Here is a 20,762-nt window from a genome sequence, read left to right as displayed (position 1 = left end):
ATAGAATAAAACCACTGGCTCTTCCCCTTTCAAGAGAAAGCGAAGCTGAAAGGGCTCCTACTGTGTTCACTTTCTCAAACTCTGCTTTCTATATAAGAATATAAGAGCAGCCAGTACTGGGTCAACTCGAAGGTCTGTCTAGCCCAGTGACCAGCAGTAGATGGCTAAGGCAAAGAAGAGCAGGGCAAGGATAGTAATTTTTTAGCAAATATCACCCCAGCCTTCAGCAATTTGTGGAACAGGGACTTTCTGAGCCAGAGGTCATGACTTCATGTTTAAAAGCTTTCAATAGTTTTTCTTCCATGGATATGTCAAACCACTTCCGGAAGACTGAATTCCTGTGGTAATTAGTTTTACAGCTTCACTAAATATTTTGTGAAGAAGTCTGTCCTTTGGTTTGATTGAAAGGTGGCCCCTAGTGGGTTTCATTTCTCCTACTCCTTGAACTGGAAATGATGTTGACATATTGTTCCAATTTATCTTTCTCATGGTCCTCATTATTATGAGATATTATAAATGATGAAAAAACCACACTGCTGTTTTATCTACACTTACTCATCTCTTTTCTCCATGCTGAAGAATCCCACTTCTTTTAGCAATTTCTTATGCAGAAGTGTTTCCCCATTTTTACCACTTATGACCCAGTTCTTCACTGTACTAGAACCTTCAGTAACTGACACAAGAGAGATGTCCAAAGCAAAGAGACAAAGACAGCTGACTTGAATCCACCACTTCCCAGGAATTGTACTCCCCAATGTACAGGGGTAGTAGAAGGAGAAATGCACTTTACTGGTACATTCAGTTGGGCTTACTGTGTTTATAAGACCAGTAGGGTGTGAATTTGGTTACCAAGGCCATTAGGTCACCCAAAGTCTTCCAAGCAGAGCCTAGTACAGGTCTTACAAAGCTCCTACAGAGAGTCATTTTCAGGACTTGATTTTAATAAGACAATTTCCTCTCTCCCGTCCTTTCTGCAACACTAGCTAAAGCTTACAGGTCCCTACAACAAAAACGTGGCGATAGTTTTGGAGCTTACAGATATCTGTAACAAAAGAGAGGTGGTACTTCGTGAAGTAGGCAGGTGGCCTGTGGAGCTCCTTGTCAAAGGAAATTAGGAAAGGATATTCTAGAAATGTATAGGCATTCTAGGAGATACTGTAAAAGTTCAAGGAGGACAAACTAATCCTAAAAACACAGGCACCACATTACTGGGGAAATCCCCGAACCTGAAACGCTTGGGAGAGGGTCTGGGAGAGTGCAGGGGTGAAGCTTGTCCTGTCCTTACATTCTTCATTAGACATTGGCTGTGGCTGCTGGTGGTGACAGCACCCTAAGCTAGATTCACCTGTAGTCTGACCCAAACTTCTCTTACAAACCCAGGCTGCCATATTCGTTAAGGCAGCCCATCTATAATACATGGCCCATTAAACTGACCCTTTCTGCGGCTGCCCTGAACGCCGCGGAAGGCTTTGCTCTCCCCGGCTTTCGCAAGGAAAGGGGCGATGCGAGACAAACAGGCGGCGAAGACCATGCCAGCAGGTGAAGGCTGAGCTCGCAGTGACCGGCTGCGCTGCCGCTTTCCCGGCTGGCAGCAGCCCGCGGCTCCTTTGTCACCGCTCCCTCGGCGGCGCTGGCGGTGGCGGCGGCGGTGCGCCCAGCCCGCAGGCTGGCAGCGCTGGGATCGCCGGGAGGCAGCCGGGCGGGCGGCAGGAGGGCTTAGGACCCAGGGGGACGGCAGCCGCCGAGTGGAAGGACCCAAGCTTTGGTGCACACGCCTCCTACCAAAAAAAAATCGTAGCCCCGTGGAGCTGGCGCTCGCTCATTCACAGTTTTCTAGAGAGATCTGAGCCTGAACCTGGGAGCCGGGAGATCTTTCTCACCCACCCAGCGCAACAGCAAGGACACCTACGGGGGGGGGGGGAATCGTCCCACGCAGCCCCCCGCCGCCCCACGGCAGGCTGCCGGCGCTGCGCAGGTAATTGGGTTTGTCTTTTCTCGGTTTGCGGCAGGGCGGCTCTCCGCGCTCCGTCCCTCCCCCGCCCCGCCGGGCCCGGGCTGCGGCTTTTCAGCACCGCCGGGCGGACAGCTCCGGCCGCAGCCCCGCCGCGCTGCGGGCAGGGGCCGCCTCCCGCCCGGCCTCCGGCCTCCTGCCTGCCCGCTCCCTGCCCGGCCTCCTGCCTGCCCGCTCCCTGCCCGCTCCCTGCCCGGCCTCCTACCTCCTGCCTGCCCGCTCCCTGCCCGCTCCCCGCCCGGCCTCCTGCCTCCTGTCTGCCTGCTCCCTGCCCGCTCCCCGCCCAGCCTCCTGCCTCCTGCCTGCCCGCTCCCCGCCCGGCCTCCGGCCTCCTGCCTGCCCGCTCCCTGCCCGGCCTCCTGCCTCCTGTCTGCCTGCTCCCTGCCCGCTCCCTGCCTGCTCCCCGCCCAGCCTCCTGACTCCCTGCCTGCTCCCCGCCCGGCCTCCTGCCCTCTGCCTGCTGCCTGCCTGCCTCCCTGCCTCCTGCCTGACCTGCCTCCTGCCCACTCCCTGCCCGGCCTCCTGCCCCCCGGCCTCCTGCCTGCCCTGCTCCCTTCCTTCTGCCTGCCCGAGATCCCTGACTCCTGCCCAAATGGGTCCCTGCCTGCTGCCTCCTGCTCGCTCTGCTCCCTGCCTGCCCTGTCTCCTGTTCCCTGCCTTTCCTGCCTGTCCTACCTCTGTTTCCCTGCCTCCTGCCTGCACTGCTTGCCCTGTCTGCCTCCTTCCCCTGCTCACTGCCTGCCCTGTCTCCATGTCCCCTGCTTGCCTCCCCTGCCTGCCCTGACTCCCTGCCTCCTCTGCCTCTTACCTGGCCTGCTCCCTTCCTGCCTCCTTATCCTGCTCCCTGCCTTCCCTGGCTGCCTCCCCTGCCTGTACTACCTCCCTGCTCTCTGCCTCCTTCCCCTGCTCCTTATCTGCCCTGCCTCTCTTCCTTGCCCTGATCTCTGCCTGTCCTACTTCCCCTGCCTGCCCTGCTTCTCCTCCCTGCCCTGCCTGCCCTACTTCCCTTACCTCCCCTTCCTCCTCTGCTTCCCCTGCGTCTCCTCGCTGCCCCTATTCCCGCTACCTGCCTCCTATCTACCCTGCCTCTTCTGCCTCCAGTCCTCCTTGCTCTGCTTCTCTGCTTCCTGCCTTCCTGTTTTCTCCTTCTCTGTTTACTTTCCTCCCTGCCCTGCTTCCTTGCCTCCTTTTCTCCCTGCCCCTGTTCCCCCACCCCTCCCCCACCCCACAGAGCCCCATTCCTCACTTTCTTCCCCCTTCTTCCCCTCCTGTCTTCCTTTCCCATCACCAGCCTCAGCCTTTCATGAAGGAAGGGATGGGGGCTGGAAAACTCAGCTCAGCAGCTCAGGCACTGGGCAAGCAGGGGAAAGAGCACAGGTTGGAAGGGAAAGTCCAGATCAAAATTTGAGACCAGGGGAGAGGTGAGAGGGATGAAAGGGAAAGGGTTAAACCTGGGAGTTAGAAGTGAGAGGGATGAAGGGGAAAGGGTTAAACCTGGGAGTTAGAGGACCAAGTAAGGAATCCTACCAAGTGCCAACAGATAGGAGCTTGCCAAAGAGCAGCAGATACCTGTTTGCTTCTCAGCAAATTGATGCCTGTTTTGACCAGTTATATTCAGCCCAAAGGGGGATGAAGGATTAAGGGGAGGAGGGAATGTGCTGGGTTAGTCAAAGGTTTGGCTTTCCCATTCACAAACAGTGATGGATAATGCGTGAGGAGAAGAAGTGAGGTGAATCATGCCTAACCTGTGGATCCCTTTTGCTGCAGGAAATCAACAATTAAGTTGTGGGCTCTGGAAGCAGTAAGGGTGTTCAGAGAGGGCTTCATACAGAAAATAAACACAAAACAAATATTGGCTGGAGAAACCGCATGTGTGCTACTGGCCTGACATTAATTCTGTTTGCAATGATTTAATCCTGGGAGGGTGGGCAAGGTCATAGGAGAAAGAAAGGTTTCCCTTTTCAAAATGCTGATTCCTCAATCTAAACAACTCCAGGAATAATGAAGTTACGGAGCAGATGGCTTCTCACTGCCCATCGCTAAACAATGACTGGATCGTATTTGGAAAGAAAAATTAAATTACAGAAAGGCTACTTTCATGTGCTTTCTGCTTAATCAGATGATAACATGTATTTTCTCCAGTATTAAAAGTTAATGCAATGCCAACATCTAAATGACATATTATGCAACAGTATTATGCCAGGCACTGCATAGCAAAGGTAAGGGTTTGCTTTTTTCATATAACGATAAGCCAGATAACCTTACAGAGCTTTCCCTGTTTTGCAGTCTGTATCCCAGCTTGAAGTTTACAGGGGCAGCTTGTGTTGTCAATGTAATCAGGTCTGATATGTATCTGTTACAAAATGTTGCCAATTATTTTAAGAATTCTGTTGACTCATCCAGCTCTGAAAACTATTGAATATTTTCTAAAAATTAGACTCTTATAAAGCATATGCAAAACAATGAGAGATATTACAGCCTTTTCCAAAAACCTTCTTACTTTATTATATCATCATTTATAACTTAAAATCTGGTGCAGAGACCAGATACTCTTATAGTGAATTGCACTGAGTGCTGCTGAGTAGTAGTGTAATTGAGTTCAGCAATGGAGGAACTGCAGAATCCACCCCATAGCACTGGGTCATAATTACTTAAACTCTATGTGCTTTGAACACAGAGGTTGTTTTATTGAAACATACAACAGCAGCCTCCTCATCTTCCGAAAGAGGACCATGTCAGTTAAAATATGAATTATCAACCTCATAAAACAATGGACAATATTTACTTCAAACTAGAACTGCAAACTAATGCACTTGTTAATTTAAGTGTGCAGTTACTGAAGCAATTGTGCTATTATTGGGCAAGCAAGTATTATTTTCTCCAGCAGCCCATTGCTGGGGTATCTGGCACATACACAAACAAGATATGACAATTAGGTCCTACTAGTAAAAAAAAAAAAAATATTAAGCCACATCAGTCTTTTATGGAGTGGGAAGTTCAATGAACAGAAGTTCATCTATTTGCTGGCAGATGAGTTGTAAGTCCTTTCCCTCTTCATATAACACTGCTCTGAGGACTTAGTTTGAGAATTTCCACACAGTTGGGGGGTTTTTTTTGTGGTTTTTTTCCCCCTTCAATAGGATTTATAGAAATAAAATCCTTAAGTCTCATATGTTCCTCACTGAGAAAACAAACTCACAAGCTATTATAAAATTATATGAAACTCTATTTCTATAATTTTGGGAGAAGTATCTGTGTGCAAATCTGTGTGTTTGTGTTCCAACTTCAATAAGGATAAGAGAAAAAAAACAGAATTGCATGAATTCCTAGGTGCAGAAATCCCTCCCTCCTTTCATTCCTTCCTTCCTTGCCTCCCTCCTTCCCTCCCACCTTTCTTTCCTCCTTCCTTCCTTTATGCCCCTGACTTTCCCTTTTTCCCTTCCTCCCCGCACTGCCACCGCACAGGATGCCACAGATGCCTTTCTCTGGCATCGTGTATAAAACAGAATGAAGTCAGCCACCTGCAGGGCAATAATACATCACCATTGTATTTCATATTTTTTAAAGGTACTTTACATTTTTAAGTAAAATTTAATAAACTTCATGTTATTTCTAAAGATATAGGATGAAATAGCTCAATGGTACGTTTTGTTCCTTCTTCTGTATATCTTTGAGCAGATGTTGTAACGCAACTTCTGTAGTGCATTTGGGGATTTTTCAGACACCAATATTATGATCCTGTGCTATCAGATTACTACATATAGCTGAATTATGAGTCTCGAGGGTCACAATCCATGTTTTGCATATTGCTGATGATTTCTGCTGCAAAAAGTTTCTATATTATTAGAGAAAGTGACCTCTGTCCAATAGTGGCCAGGATGCTTTTTGCATGGCGATGCTTGGAGTAATTCGTGACTAACATGGAAGTTCCTCATAGTCCGCTGCTCCTTTGACATGTCACAGGTCAGGCCTTATGTTTCCACAGGGTTTTGCAGTTTATCTGTGGTTGTTGAATAGCAAAACCATCAAAATCATGATTTGGAGCAAAACTGAAATAATCTTATTAAGTTCACAGGTGCTTTGTTTAGCTACTTTATTTACAGTTCCCCCCTCGGCATGTGGTCCTATTCCTTAATATTCAGGTAGGCAGTAAGTTTTGCACATTTCAGGTCAAAAGATAATGAGGCAATTTTTTTGTTTTACGTCTGTTAGACAACCTTGTCAGTCTCTCCTCATGCCTGTCAGCTTGCAGCAACAGCAGGACAGCTGCAGGTCAGTGTTGCAGATGTACCTGCCCTACGTACTGTGCAGAGAGCTGCAAAGGTCTGTTGAGTTGCTGCTGTGTTTTGTGCTGTGTCATGGCTAAATTGCCACCACTGGACAGCTAGATGTGGCCCGAGGGTAACCTGTAACTGACTTAAGCTCACAAGAAGATTGTGTTATGAGGGGAATAGGAATGTGTGGTGTATTGTTTTTACTGAACTGACAGAAAGGTTAGTTTTTCTGCCTGAGTGAGGAGATTGCATCCTGGGAAAGTGTGAGAACCTATCAAATTCCACATACAGCTGTTACAGTCACAAGCATTCACTATTTTCATATCAAAGAGAAGGAACAATTCCCTAGTGAAAGTTTATAGGAGCACCAGAACTTGAAGGAGAAAAGCTTGTATTTAACTCATTTAGGTTCACTGGGAGATTCTAGTCCATTAGGGAAAGGCTACAGGGAAGCAGATGCTCATAATAGTCAGGACTGGTGAGGCCACATCTGCAGTACTGTACCCAGTTCTGTGCTCCTTAGTAGGAGAGAGACATGGACATAGGAAAGAAAGTCTAACAGAGGATCACAAATATGATTAAGGGACTGGAACATCTCTTCTATGAGGAAAGGCTGAGAAAGCCGGCACTGTTCAGCCTGGAGAGGTGCAGGCTCAAGAGGATTTCACTTGATGTGTAAAATACCTGAAGGGACGGTGCAAAAAGGATGGGGACAGGCTCTTTTCTGTGGCACCCAGTGACAAGTCTAGAGGCAATGAGCACAAACTGAAACCCAGGAGGTTCCCTCTGAAGATCAGGAAACACTTTTTTACTGTAAGAGTAACTGAACACTGGCACAGATTTCCCAGAGAAACTGTGGAGTCTCCCTCCTTGGAGATACTCAAAAGCTGTCTGGACACAGCTGTGGGGACCCAGCTCTAGGAGGCCTTGCCTGAGTGGGGATTTGGACCAGATGCCCTCCAGAAGTCCTTTCCAATCTCATCCATTCTGTGACTATAATAACCTGAGCAGCAGTCAGGCTATTTGACTTGGGATATGAGATAAACCTGTTGGGAACCCCTACAATGGGGTTGCTCTTTGCAAAAACAAATAAATGCTACATTTTTGGGGCCCTGACTGTGCCACTGAAGTCTAGGAGGATTACAGTGGGGACACTGGAAACATTGCAGCCTACCTCTCCATTTCCTTGTGTGCAATGTGGCTTCACATTTGTCTTATGATGCAGAGCATTATGCGTAGAGGGGAAAGATTGCCCAGATGTTAATGTGTAAGCATGTGGCTCAGGAGACATATGGTTGTTCCTGGATCTGTGAAATGTATCCTCCATGATCTCAGGCAAATCACTTGGGGCTGTAATTCTCCCTACTGCCTGTGTAGGATGCCAGGATCCCACAGCCAAGGATGAGAGTCAGTTTTTCTCATCACTCTTTTGAAATCAGTTCATGGAGCTGGGGTATGTCCGTTTCTATGCCCGAGTCCTCCATTTCCAGCGCAGATTCCTACTAAGGTACCACAAGGCCACCAAGTGCCATAGGAGTTATTCCTATAAGCACAGCTATGGATTCATCCTTCCCTGCCCTTACGGAGCAATCCCTGCTAAGCAGAACATAGCCTCAAGATGTTTTCCACAGTTAACATCAAAATATTTTTTAAGAAGAAATTTAATGAGATGACACCCACACTCTGAGATGAAATCATTCTAGAATACCATTTTCCCTCCCTCCCTGCCCACTCCCTTCTTTTCTGGCATGGTTTTAGAAGCTAATGTATGTATCAATGCTAAGAATTAGGAATTATATAATGAGATAAATCGTAACAGTGATGCCTATTAATATCAGGTAAGGATCAAACCCTAGTGCCTTCCCCATTTGAAAGCTGTGGTAATGAAATTTTACACGACACAGCTTTGGACTGAATGGAAAAAATGCGCTAGACAGAGGCAACCAAAATCTTTCTGGAACCAAAGTGGATGGGGAAGGGCCAAATGGACATGAGAACAGTGCTTCAAGATGCAAACGGTGTTGCAGGGACAACTAAGCAGGCAGGAACAAAATGATCCAGACAAGCATCATCACTGAGAGCAGGTTTTGGCCAATTTTCCTGGGGACATAGGGCAAATAGGGGTTGAATGCTGATCCAGAAGCTGTCATTGAAGAGAGGGCAGTAAAGCACATTAAGATTTTTGGATGGAAAGTGCTATATATAATTCCTTAAGACCTTATTTTCATTTTAGTTAATTAGTAAGTATTACTATATATTTTATTTTCAGGGTCAGGCAAAAATATAAGCTGTTTGTCGGAAGACTATCCCAGTTTCAGTATTTTACCCATTCTAAAGCCACTCTCTGTCCCTTGTTGGGACTGAAAATGAATAAGCCAAAATGGTGTGCAATGCCACAATTTTGGAGGAAATTTCCATTTTTTTCTGTACTAATATGCTTTGTTTCAAACCTCTGTTAATTATTTTTCCATGTTTAAAGCTGGTTTTTGTTCCTTTTGAGGGACGATTTATTGTAAATGGCTGTGAAAAGACATTGGGAGAGCAAATAGGGAACAAAGAATCACAACCCAGAAAAACAGCTGTTGAGACTACAACAAAGAGTCTAGTGTGCCAACATGGAGCAACAATATTCAAGGTAAGGGAAAAAAAGGCAGGCATCTTCATTTGGAAAAAAAAATACCAAAACACCAAACAAAACCAAACCAGAACAAAGATGTTTATGTCTGAAAAATTGGTAGATAGATCAGAGCTGTACACAACACTGTAAGAGAAGGAGAAATTGCCATGTGTGGGAGGGGGTGAAAATGGAGAAGGTGCTTCTGTTATACCCTTGGGAATCAGAATAAATCAGTACCATTTGAGAAAGCACAATGGCAATTAAACTGGGTAGCTATGGAGCATTAAATTTATTGTCAAGGTAAGCAGTGGGAGAACCAAATCATCCACTGATGTAAATCAGACGCCTTGAAGTCAATGGTGCTAGAGTGGATTACCAACCCCATGATTTGTGCTATGATTCAGATACTGACAACATTGTTCATACAAATTTGGATTATTTTGCAGTATATAACATTACACCAATGAAGTATTTTAGTACATTCTGTTCCAGATGATAATCAGGATAATCTATAGGGCCTCTCCTGTAAGCTGTAACCCATGGCTATATCTCAGCTCACTATCAGGAAACTCTGAAATGCATTAAAAAAAATGTATCTTTCGTTAGACTAAGTATTTGTATGTTGCTTTTTGGCAACAACATCTGGCAGGAGAGGACCTTATCTCCCTCACCTTGGGATCATCCTGGGCATGAAGGGTGCTAATACATTTAAATCAGGTAAAACCAGTAGGAAACTTCAGTGAAAACAAGCAACAAAATTTTTTACATTAAATGCCTGGGAGTCCTGTAAGAAAATCTGAAGGGCCAGACTTTATCTCCTTGGTTTAATCCCACTTTCTTCTGAAGAAGACTGCAGTTGACCTTTCAAGAATATGCCTTATGCCCACAGATACCTTTTGTTGGAGGCAAGAGTCAGAAAAGGAGCAGAGGAAGGGACAGTTTTACTCCAATAAACTCTTATAAAAAAGATGATCCCAAGGTGGGGGGGTGTCAGTTAACTGCCACAAGTCCTTGGACCTGTTGGAACAGGTCCAGAGAAGGGACACAAAAACGGTCAGAGGGCTGAAACACCTCAGGGCTAGAACACCTATGAAGACAGACTGAGAGAGCTGGGATTGTTCAGCCTGGAGAAGGGAAGGCTCTAGGGAGACCTTAAGGCAACATTTTAGTACTTAAAGAGAGCATATAAGAAAGTTGGACAGAAACATTCTACAGGTGTCTTGGTTATCTTGGTAATAGGACAAGGCCTTAAACTAAAAGAGGATAGGTTTAGATTGGAGATGATGAAGAAATTCTTTACTGTGAGGTTGGTGAGGTGTCACAGCGCTCTCCAAACTAGCCAGCTACAACAAGGTCTTTTACCACCACATACCAACATACTCTTCGTGCCAGTCCCTCTGCTGCCTTCTCCTCATCTCTCCTCACCCAGGGCACACTCTCTCTTCTCTCTGCTTCTTTCTCCTCTCTCTTCCTCAGCTGCTCTCTCTTCCTTGGCTGCCCAGCCACTTAACAGAACCAGCCACAGCTGCACCTTATCTACATCAGCCAACCCACCGCCCCTGAGGCCAGCCCAGAGCTGTATGTTATCAATGTTAATTAACCCAGCTTCATTCCTCTACAGTGAGACACAGGAACAGGTTGCTCAGAGAAGCTGTGGATGTCCCATCCCTGGAAGTGTTCAAGGCTAGGCTGGATGGGGCTTTGAGCAGCCAGACACAGTGGAAGATGTCCCTGCCCATGCAGAGGGATTAGACCATATGATCTTCAAAGGTCCCTTCCAACCCAAACCATCCTGTGACTCCATCGTTTTGTGATTCTAAGTCACAGGAACTCCAAAGGTGTTCCAGTTCATACTGGGACCTAAGACAGAGCTGATGCAGACCCGAGATAAGCTCCTTGCTCCCACCCCTCTGCTGAGCACCCCTGAGCACAAACAGCCTCCTTACTGTACTACCTGTTAGAACTAGGGAGGGAACCAATCCTTACACTACACTCCCCCACTAACAGTGTCATGCTTAAATACACCTAGCTCCCTAACTAGCTCATGGAGACAATTGTAACTAAAAACATGATGTATGCAAGAAAATGCTAATGCCACCATTGATTTCAGATCTTAAGCACAAAATATTGGCCTGTTTTCCTCATGGCCTACATAAATTTTACATCAGTGGAATCCAGCTGATACCATCACGGCTACTGTAATTTGGTCTAATAAAGGCAAGAGCAACGCATATAACTGTTACTTTATTTTTATATGTGCAATCCACCTTTAATATATCTCTCATTTATTTACAAATTGAGTAACCTGCACCCACAGATTATCCCTCAAAACTTCAGGGCTTGTTTTTCTGGAGTCTTTTGCACTCTGTAGTGTCTTGTCAAAGGCAGCCGGCCTTCTTTCCTCCCAGCTCTGCCTTTTCCACTGTTTTATCAGGCTGATCCATCACTGGATACTCTGCCCTGTAGATAGCTCTTCTCAAGCTTCTCAAGATCTTCTCCAGATCCACAGTGAATACCAGAGGAGGCTGCTCAACAAACTTTCCTTCGTACCCACAGACAAGTCTAATGCACATTGCTGTTAAATGAAAAGCTTTTCTCCTGCCACAAATGTCCTTTAAGCGAACATGCAGAAACTCTCTGTATTCAATTTTCAGGATCTCATCCAAGGTTTGCAGCTGTGGCATCTAAAATGTAGTTTTTGTCAGTGAAATGCAAGCTCACAAATCAGGGGACTTGGGCATCCCTTTTGCTAACTGACTTGCAGGTACTGCAGTGTAACTGAGCAGCCCCTGGATGAAGAAATGCTCTGGCTGCTGCTCTCCCCTTTGATTGAACTGAGAATTCATAACCTTCCAAATAGCTTTCTTCAAATAAAATAGCGTATGTCTTTCACTGAGGGATTCCTTTTTAATTTTTAAAACCAATTTTTATTTTTCAGAAATTAGAGAGAGAGAGAGAGAGAGAGAACAGTTAAGGGTGGTGGGGGTGGGATGGTGGGGTTGTGTTGGTTGCTTGTCTGTTTTTGTGATGGCTGAAAAATTGGATGGATCTTGATCTTTCTTCACACACATATCATATTGGAACAGACCTTGATCTTATTTCACACAAATGTAACCACACAGACTTCAATGACAGCCTCTTGCTAATTGTGTCACTGAAATGTAAGAGGTTCACTGTACCGTTTTGCTCATACAAAACAGCTTAAACAGCTTTTCTTCTAACACTTGTAAAAACAAATTCTGGGTAAAGTACAGGAATGAAAATGAAGTTCAGAACTAGGTATTCAGGAAAGCTGCAAGACATGGAAAAAAGGGGTTTGGAATAAAATACATGTCTTTTCAAGTAAAACACCAACCTTGTCGGATTAGATTCATCAAACACTTTATTCATGGAAAGTTTCCCATGAAGACGTATTAAGTCTCAATGGGAAATATTTTCAGTGAGGTTTTACCAAGGAGAAAATACCCCTATGTGTTGGTGGAGGTTTTGTGTTTGTTTTTTTTTTTAAAAAATCAGTTTTGCAATCAGCTAGGGGGCTAATTCAAGGATAGCTATGAGCTGATAGTATGTGTGATAAAACCAAAGCAAACTGTTGTTATACTTAATATAAGTCTCAATCTGCATATTTAGGAAGCTGAAAGGTAGCCCTGTTAGGGATAGAGGAAAAAAATTGCTATTATTTTTGCTTTTGTCATCCTGGGCTTGAAGCTATTGAATGTTGGAAGTCCCACACCTCTGTAAGACACCTTTGCAAAGGGTAATAAAAAAAAAAAGTCTGTTAGTAATTTGATACAGCTTAGTCTTAATTGTCAATTAATCAGATTGCCTTTCTGAAAACTTGAATACATATATTCAAGATGTTAGTGATGGCCTTATCTTAAATGCGCCATTCTGGTATCCTCTTACATATGAAGCACACAAAACGGTTTTATTGCTGTGTAAAGTTCAGAAATGAATTAGTGTAAGCTTTATATACATATTTAATGTTTCTTTTATATTTTTGCTTTTTCTTCCAGTAAGTGATGGAATAGACAACACTTTTCTTTGGATGGATTATACTACATGTGAACTGACCGTTACTCTTCCTGCAAGAATAAGAAAAGCCCTTCACTTTCACCTGTTAAATACCAACTTGATAGCAAAAAGCTGCTGAATGGCTGACACTCACAGCAGACCTTCAACTGAATGGGATCAGCACTTCCCCTACTAAAATATCTGAAGATAAGGATTTGGAAAACACGTTTTTGCAGAGATGACCCATTTACAAGCTGGACTTAGTCCAGAGACTATAGAGAAAGCCCGCCTGGAACTGAATGAAAACCCAGACATTTTGCATCAGGACATCCAGCAAGTCAGGGACATGATCATCACAAGGCCTGACATCGGGTTTTTACGTACAGATGATGCCTTCATCTTGAGGTTTCTCCGAGCCAGAAAGTTTCACCAAACTGAGGCCTTCAGACTGCTGGCTCAGTACTTCCAGTACCGCCAGTTAAATCTGGATATGTTCAAAAACTTCAAGGCTGATGATCCAGGAATCAAACGGGCTCTGACAGATGGGTTCCCGGGAGTACTGGAAAATCGCGATCACTGCGGCAGGAAGATTCTTCTGCTTTTTGCAGCCAACTGGGATCAGAGTAGGTAAATGTAGATAGTGTCCTTATCTTTTTACATACACTCACACTCAACTTGTAACCGAGTATTTGTGACCATACTTGAAGCAGCAAGGCCATTTTCAGTAAAATATTTCATAGCCATGAGTCTATTTCATTAAAACTTTCATCTGATGTGATCACTTCTCATTCTTCAGACATAAGACCATTGAGAAGTAAGGGTATAACAGTGTGTCAGATAAGTAGCTCATATTTTTTTCCATAAACATTGCCAGGTTTTGGCCAGATATTGTCCATTTGCTACAAATACATTGATGCTTATTATATAATTACTTCAGTAATATCACAGACTAGCTGAACAGGTTGACAGAAAGCAAACATCTCAAAACATATGGGGGGTCTCATAGCTTTCCTGGTGCAGAAGGAACTGACCATATTTATTCTGTCTCCAGACTTCTTAACAGATCAGGGTTTTTTGTTTTAACCTTTTCAGGAATTAAAGCTTATGTTATGAGATTTCCACAAACTGCATCATCATTTCTACACACTCTGGTTACTGTATGCTTATTAGTGTGATAAATGGGAGATTAATGTAAAGCGTATTTTCTGTTCAGGTCATCTTTACAGAATGGTAAAATATCTCCCAGCCATTGTTACAAAATTATGTCCTTAAGTGTTAATGTGATTAGTCAGCTTTCACTATTTATTTGAAGTGATACAGAGAAAAGAAGCTGGCCCAGGAGTATATGTTCATATAGTCCTCTCCATCAGAAGTCATTCCATTCTATTTTCCCTGCCTTCATAGTGAGACAGGGAAACGTAATCAATTGCCACGTGCTCTGCTGATTTCTTATAAAAGCCAGAAAGAAGAACAAAATTCTGATTCAGGTGTTGAGTATCATAAATTCTAATGAGTTCCAGGTAGGATTTTGTCTTAGTACAGTCAAAAGTTGTCCATGAAATTGTCTCATCCTTACGAGTCAATAGTTTGGAGATTTGAATTTATGCTACAGAAATTACTAGAGAATGACACACATACACCTGCATAGTTGTTTTCTGGGAAAACCTTTCCTCTCAATATGAAAACAAATTTCAGAAGTGTTTCTGATTTTCCTTTGCCTGTACAGATCTGGTAAATAAATGTATGGAAAAAGTTACAGAAATGTAACTTTGCATATACAAAAGTATTTGGTAAAATCCAGAACTGAAGCCAGAGATAAAAGCCCTATTGACTACAAAGAGGCCAGCAGTTTATCTCCTGTCTTTCTGAACTGTGAGCTTGCCTTTCTTCCAACCACAAAACCCTTCTTTTAGCAATTGGCCTGGAAAGAAAGGTGAATGAACAGGTATCTTGAATTAATAGAAAGTATCAGCTTTAGAGGACAGAAGCACTGTGGCTCTGCTGGTTGCATTAAGGGATTTAGGTATTATATTGAGTCAGCTTTGGGTTTTTGATCCCTCAACAAAATGAATCCTTGTGATTAACCTCGTACATCAGGCCCTGCTCTTGGAAAGCTGGGAGTGCTACTTTCTAAGCTCCTGCAAAGAGATTTTGACAGAGGATTGATTCCTCTCAGATTTTGCCTCAAATTTTCTGCAAGTCCTTTAATGTGCATCCATGTATATGTGTATATGTGTGTGTGTGCAAAACCCAGTGATCCTGCATGCAAGATACCTTGTTTCTGAAAATGTAGGTTTGACCTTCAAAGAAGAAAAGCTGAAGTAAATAGTATAGGATATACTTTCCTAAGGCTCCTCAGTGAAATTAAAAATCATAAGCAAATTTTACCTCTGTTCAGCCACTGAAGATCAATTCCTCTATGGATGCAAACGACAAGAAGTGTCATTTCTGCGGGCTTTTGTAGCGCTCCAAGTGCAACAGGGATCTGGGACATGATTTGGGCTGTTAGTAAATAAAGGGATGACCTCTTCCTTCTTTTACTGTCTAAAGGCATCAATAAGAGCAAAAGCTGTTAAGGAATAGGAAACGATGAGTGAAATGTCCTATTAAGCAGCAGGGAAGCAGGTTATTGACCAGAAGAAATGTATTTTCATATACATTTCACAAAAAACCTCAAACAGTCATTGTGTATAAGTTACATACGTGTATCTAGGGCAACCTTTCTGTAGATGTGTCTTCAGTGATGGCAAGATGTTTACAAGCTTGCATTTCAGCCAAATGTTAATCAAATCAATTCATGTGATGCTGTGATGCTGACTTGCAAGAATAAGACCTCAGCCTTCAGCATGTCTTTCCTAACTAATATCATTTGCAGCTGGCTGCATCTTCTATTTCTTTATGATTAAATCATAATTTTTAAGGGATGATTTATAAAGATATCATATTTTGTAAAGGATCATTTAAAATCAGCTTAACTATAATCCATAAACTGATTTTCACTTCAGACATTCTTAGCATTTATACTCCTGGGAGTATGTTGGCTGTAGAGATCACATATCAAGGAAGCAGAAGCAGCCTCAAACTTTTGGTCTTACATTGAATTTTAAAAGGAAATGTCATTAGTTGTGTAATGTGATTGCTTGGACAAATGAGATCCAAGATGCTTTTAAGGGGTCCTCTGTATCAAAGATAAAATTTCTGTGTGAGCTTCTAGAAACATTTGTAATTTCAGCTTCAAGAATGTAACCAATAGATCAAACATCTCTAGAAACTAGGTTTTAATTTTTAGTCTCAATGTTTCCAGCTTCAGCTTCCAGCTGCTGTATTGTGTTAGTTTAAAGGGACCACAAAAATCTGACAGCTTCCCATGTTTGTACTTTTGTGTCCTGACCACATCATTTTTTAACCTACTTTTGAATTCACTGGGGATGCGGCACTGTAGGGTAAGTTACTGTCAGGCAACAAAAAGATAATACATGAGCTACTCTACAGCAGTGGTTCTTCTGTTCACTTTTAACCATGGCGAATGTACCACAGCTGACCCCCTTTTTCTTGAGGACAACACAACCTTGTGTTGTCCCCAAGGTAAAAAGGTACTTGTCGACATCTAGCACAGCAAAGATAATGTTCTACAAAGTATTGCCCTAGCATAATGTCTTGCAATATATTAATGCTGCTGAGGCTTAAATAGGTTGAACTTCTTTACTCTCAGAATTAGGAAGATTTTCCAGGTTGCTAATACTCTTCATTGTTCTTTTCTGGACCTTTCCTATCATTTCAGTGTTGTTGTTAATGTACAGAGGGATGAACTGAACATGAACTTCCATTAATAAATCATCATGTGGTAGTGCCATCTCTTCTGTTCAGTAGTTTCCTCCTTTTAGATGGATTGTCACTTTCTTAGCTACTCTATCACATTTTGAGCTCATGTTCAGCTCAAATCTGCTTCCAAGTCACTGTTTCCTAAAATACGAACACCACTGGTAAATGTGTCATACATTCTCATCCATAATGTGGGCACAGTCTAGCATGTGATTCACGCTCTTCTGCAGAGCTAAACTTGTCCTCCTCATCAATTACCATTGCATGGGTTTTGTCACATCTGTAAAGTTCACTGTCGAGAGTTTTATTTTTGCTTCCATATCATTGAAAAAGATAATAATTACAGTTTTGACCAAAACCTTATTGATGACTAGGAAAAAAACACGAGGAATGTTAATTTTTATCGTCAGATCACTAGCTGAGATCTATCATGGTGCCAGGGTTTCATTCATTTAGCATGTGCTGCATTGGTTCAATTTTGCTTTGTTATTTTTTACAGGTTTCTTGGAGATGATGCATTACTTTCTCTCTAGGTCCTGCATAGTATATTTTGGATCTGTTAGTTAATGTTAATCACACATGATACAGAACAGAAAACTTCAGAAGTACTGAGTAAGTGAAAATGAGCAGATTGATTGAAAAGAGATCAGATTAGTTCAGCACTGAAGGAGAGGAAAAATGTTGAGCTATATTACTGTACACTAGGGAACCCATGCAGGGGAGGGCCATCATTCACTTTGATCAGAGCTCAAGGTATGAAAAACACACAAAAACTCTCCAAAACCCATAAAGACTTAACATATACCACTGCTTATGGAGCACCTTATTTTTAAATGGAAATCATGGAGTAAAAAAACCAGATAAGGATGTCAAACTGATCTCGTCAGGACTTTTCTGACAAAATAATTTGCATCATAAGAATTCCCAGTTTCTAAAACAAATAAATGCGCATGTACAGTCTTGATGAGACCTGAACCAGGATTTCATGTGAAAACAAATTGCTATTTGCTGGATTACAAATAATCTTTCTCACACTTTTTCACTTCATCAGTCCACCAAACCTAAACCCTCACTCCTCTGATGCACCTCAAGTGAAACCGAAGCCTTTAAAGAAGTCAGATAAAAGTACCTTTTTGGCTGTTAGATTGAGGAAAGCCTTCATTGTCACAGCTGTTCCTAGGTTTGCTACTGCCTTCTAATATACCCTGCTTGTACACCAGGGAGATGGGGGCTTGAGTGAACAAGCAATTCAGCAGAAGGTGTTCATTAATCTTCCAAGTAAAGATATTTCCTTCAAGGTTGTTCAGCCAGAGTAAAATTTATTTCTGTGTAGAGACCCAGCAGAAAGACTATCCCAAATCATGTTGCTCTATGAATACAGCCTTGAGGTAAGGGGGCAGAAGGTTGCCCATTTTCTTTTGCGGTAAAATGGTGTTTAATTTCTGTCTTCACGTCTGGACTGTTGTGTCTTAAAAGCTGCCACATAGCTCCAAAAATTCTGTAAGTCAAATGGAAAAAACTGCTGCTTTGTTTACAACATATATTCCCAAGTCAGCTGCTAGCTATAAATTCTCTTCTATTAACCAAGGAATCTCAAATGCCAGATACTTACTATTCTGTAGAAAAGTGTATTGAGATAGGCTAAAGGGCAAGGAAATACTCTGACATGGTAAACCAACAGCTATAAATATTTTAAAGGAGCACAACAGAAAAAATGATGTCCTTGCTGAGAATGCTCAGTGGTGTAATTATAAGGATATTATCATCAGCAGATCCTGTTGGTATAAATTAATATGTCTCAAATGCTGATTATTCCAATATATTTCAAGGATAATCTCAGATGCTTAATAGAATATGAAGGAATAAACATCTGTTGAGACTGATTTACAGTCACAGGCAAACTGCGGCAATAACTCAGCCTCATAGCTGTTTATTATGAGAGATTACAGCTGAAATATGGCCAGCCCTAAGACCAGGATGATTTTTACACAGCAAGTCTTGGGGTTTGGTTAGGAGGTAATGTTTCTGTGTTGGGAGATGCTTACAGTAATGCAGATTGAGGTGGTGTTTCAAGCATTGCATTGAGTAATAAATAGCTTAGAAGCACACTGTATTAAAAATAATTCATATTACATTATTATATTACTGAGCCAGTCTGAAACGGTAGCAGAATTCGGGGTGGTAGAGGAAAGAAGTGTAGCATAAGCAGAATACTCATTTCGAGGAGTAACAGATGTGCAAATTAAATGTTGGACAAAGAAGACGAAAAGGAGCTCTGTCTTGAAATGTTTTAATTTGCTTGGAGGCGGCAACCTAATTCAGTTAGTACCATTTATTATGAAGGCTGCATTTGGGAAGGCAATTGTAGTCCATATGAATGACAGAAGGATGACATACACAAATGACAGTCCTGGGTAGGGCTGAGAAGGGAATCAAAGAAAAGAGGGAAAATGTCTGAAAAAGAGAAAGAAAAACAACAGCTGTGAAAGTTAGGAAGCATATGCTGAAGAATGAGAGAAGCCGAACTGAAAGGGGGGAAAAATCAAGTGTGTGTGTGTGTGTGTACAAAGGGGAATGAAGAGCAAACTGGAATGTGGCTCTATGCCACCTCCCTTCTGTGGAGAAGAGAAACCAAATCTAATCCCCAAGCTTTATAAACGGGAGAGAAGGACAGCCGATTAAGGAAAATACACACACAGGTAAACACATGTACAGAACACGTATATGCACATGCACACACACACACTGCCCCCTTCCTTCCCAGACTGTCTCAGAAGATCCACATTTTGTGTGAAGGTTTATGTCTCCGTGACAGAAAAGAGAAACTGCATACAGTCATGATAGCATTTGTCCCTCGTCCCTAGAAAATGGCCCATACTCCTATGTGGTCTGTACGTGTCATTCTCACAGCTGGATTCTGCAAAAGAACATTATAACAGAGCTATAGCAACAGAACAGTATGAAGCCAAACAATGTGACATCCCACTTGGCTCTTTGTCCCTTTGATCCTTGGGAACAGCTGGTAAACATGAATGAATGCTCTTATAAATAGAAGGTTTTTGGGGTGAGACTTCGTAGGAACAGATAAAAATATTTTTTGTTGGAAACATTTCCTAAATCAAGTTTTCTAAATATCTACTATTCCAATCAGTTTCTAACTTGCCAACACAATTAAAAGGAGCTAAGGCAAATTCATGCATTGCAGCAGAAACAGACTGCAAAGAGTCAGATGAGGAAAAAACTGCAATTTTCTGACTAGCTATTTACCAGGCTACATGCAGCCGAAGCATCAGAAAAGAGTGGAGCTATTGAGCTGGAATCTTTAAATACATTTGGAATTTTAAAATTCTAAAACTTTCTTGATACATTATTTCCCTAGGCCATCGTTTATTTTAGACTCTTTCATCTGAACTCTCAGCCTCTATATCAATTGCATTTTACATAAAGATAGTCAGTTTTTTCATCACCCCCTGGTAGATGCTGAGCATCCTCTACTTCCAGCACCCTCAGAGCAGCACAAGAGATGCTTAGGAACTGGTGCCGTTAGCAGGATGTGTGATCCCAGAGGAGTTACAGTGAACAGCATGAGCTCGGTCAGGATGTGCATGGTGTGGGGCACGCTGAGCCCCATAAAATGGCCAAACAGCACATTGAAGGCAACTCCATCCTGCCACTATGGTCACTCTGCTTCAGGGTGCTTGTCTGCTGTGGTGAGGCTGGAGGATGAGGGAGGCAGCTCCCATGGCTGCACTGCTGAGAGTGCCCTCAATATGTATCTCTGGGATGCTCTTGATAATGTGAGGGAAGAAGAGGTACAAGCACCTGTCTACCACAGGCACCCAAAAATTTAGCAGAGCAGCTAGAAGTGAAGGCCAGAGGAAAGGATGGAGGAGTAAAGACATTCCAATAAACCAGCCTAAAAATGGAATTGTTACAGCTCTTCTGTACAGGATATTTTGCCTCTTTTGACATGGATAAGCCAATAAAACAGGTGGAGCATCATAATTAATATGCCATGACTGGA

At 42.9% G+C, this 20,762-nt stretch overlaps 1 protein-coding gene across 2 annotated transcripts in view; it reads left to right on the top strand.

The window, feature by feature from the left end:
- Positions 1-1,521: 1,521 nt before the first annotated feature.
- The window catches only part of CLVS1 (clavesin 1), a 105,190-nt gene continuing 85,949 nt past the window's right edge, over positions 1,522-20,762 (top strand). Inside the window, exons 1-3 of one of the 2 annotated variants that reach the window (XM_055801076.1) lie at positions 1,522-1,975; positions 8,786-8,920; positions 12,919-13,543. In XM_055801076.1, the coding sequence (XP_055657051.1) occupies positions 13,155-13,543 (389 nt within the window). In that variant the 5' untranslated portion in view covers positions 1,522-1,975; positions 8,786-8,920; positions 12,919-13,154. The remainder of the gene's footprint in view (positions 1,976-8,785; positions 8,921-12,918; positions 13,544-20,762) is intronic. The other variant, XM_055801075.1, reaches the window with a different exon arrangement.

The sequence above is a fragment of the Falco peregrinus genome, chromosome 3 (assembly GCF_023634155.1).
Source record: "Falco peregrinus isolate bFalPer1 chromosome 3, bFalPer1.pri, whole genome shotgun sequence".
NCBI lineage: Eukaryota > Metazoa > Chordata > Aves > Falconiformes > Falconidae > Falco > Falco peregrinus.
This window is presented reverse-complemented; position numbering and strand designations above follow the sequence as displayed.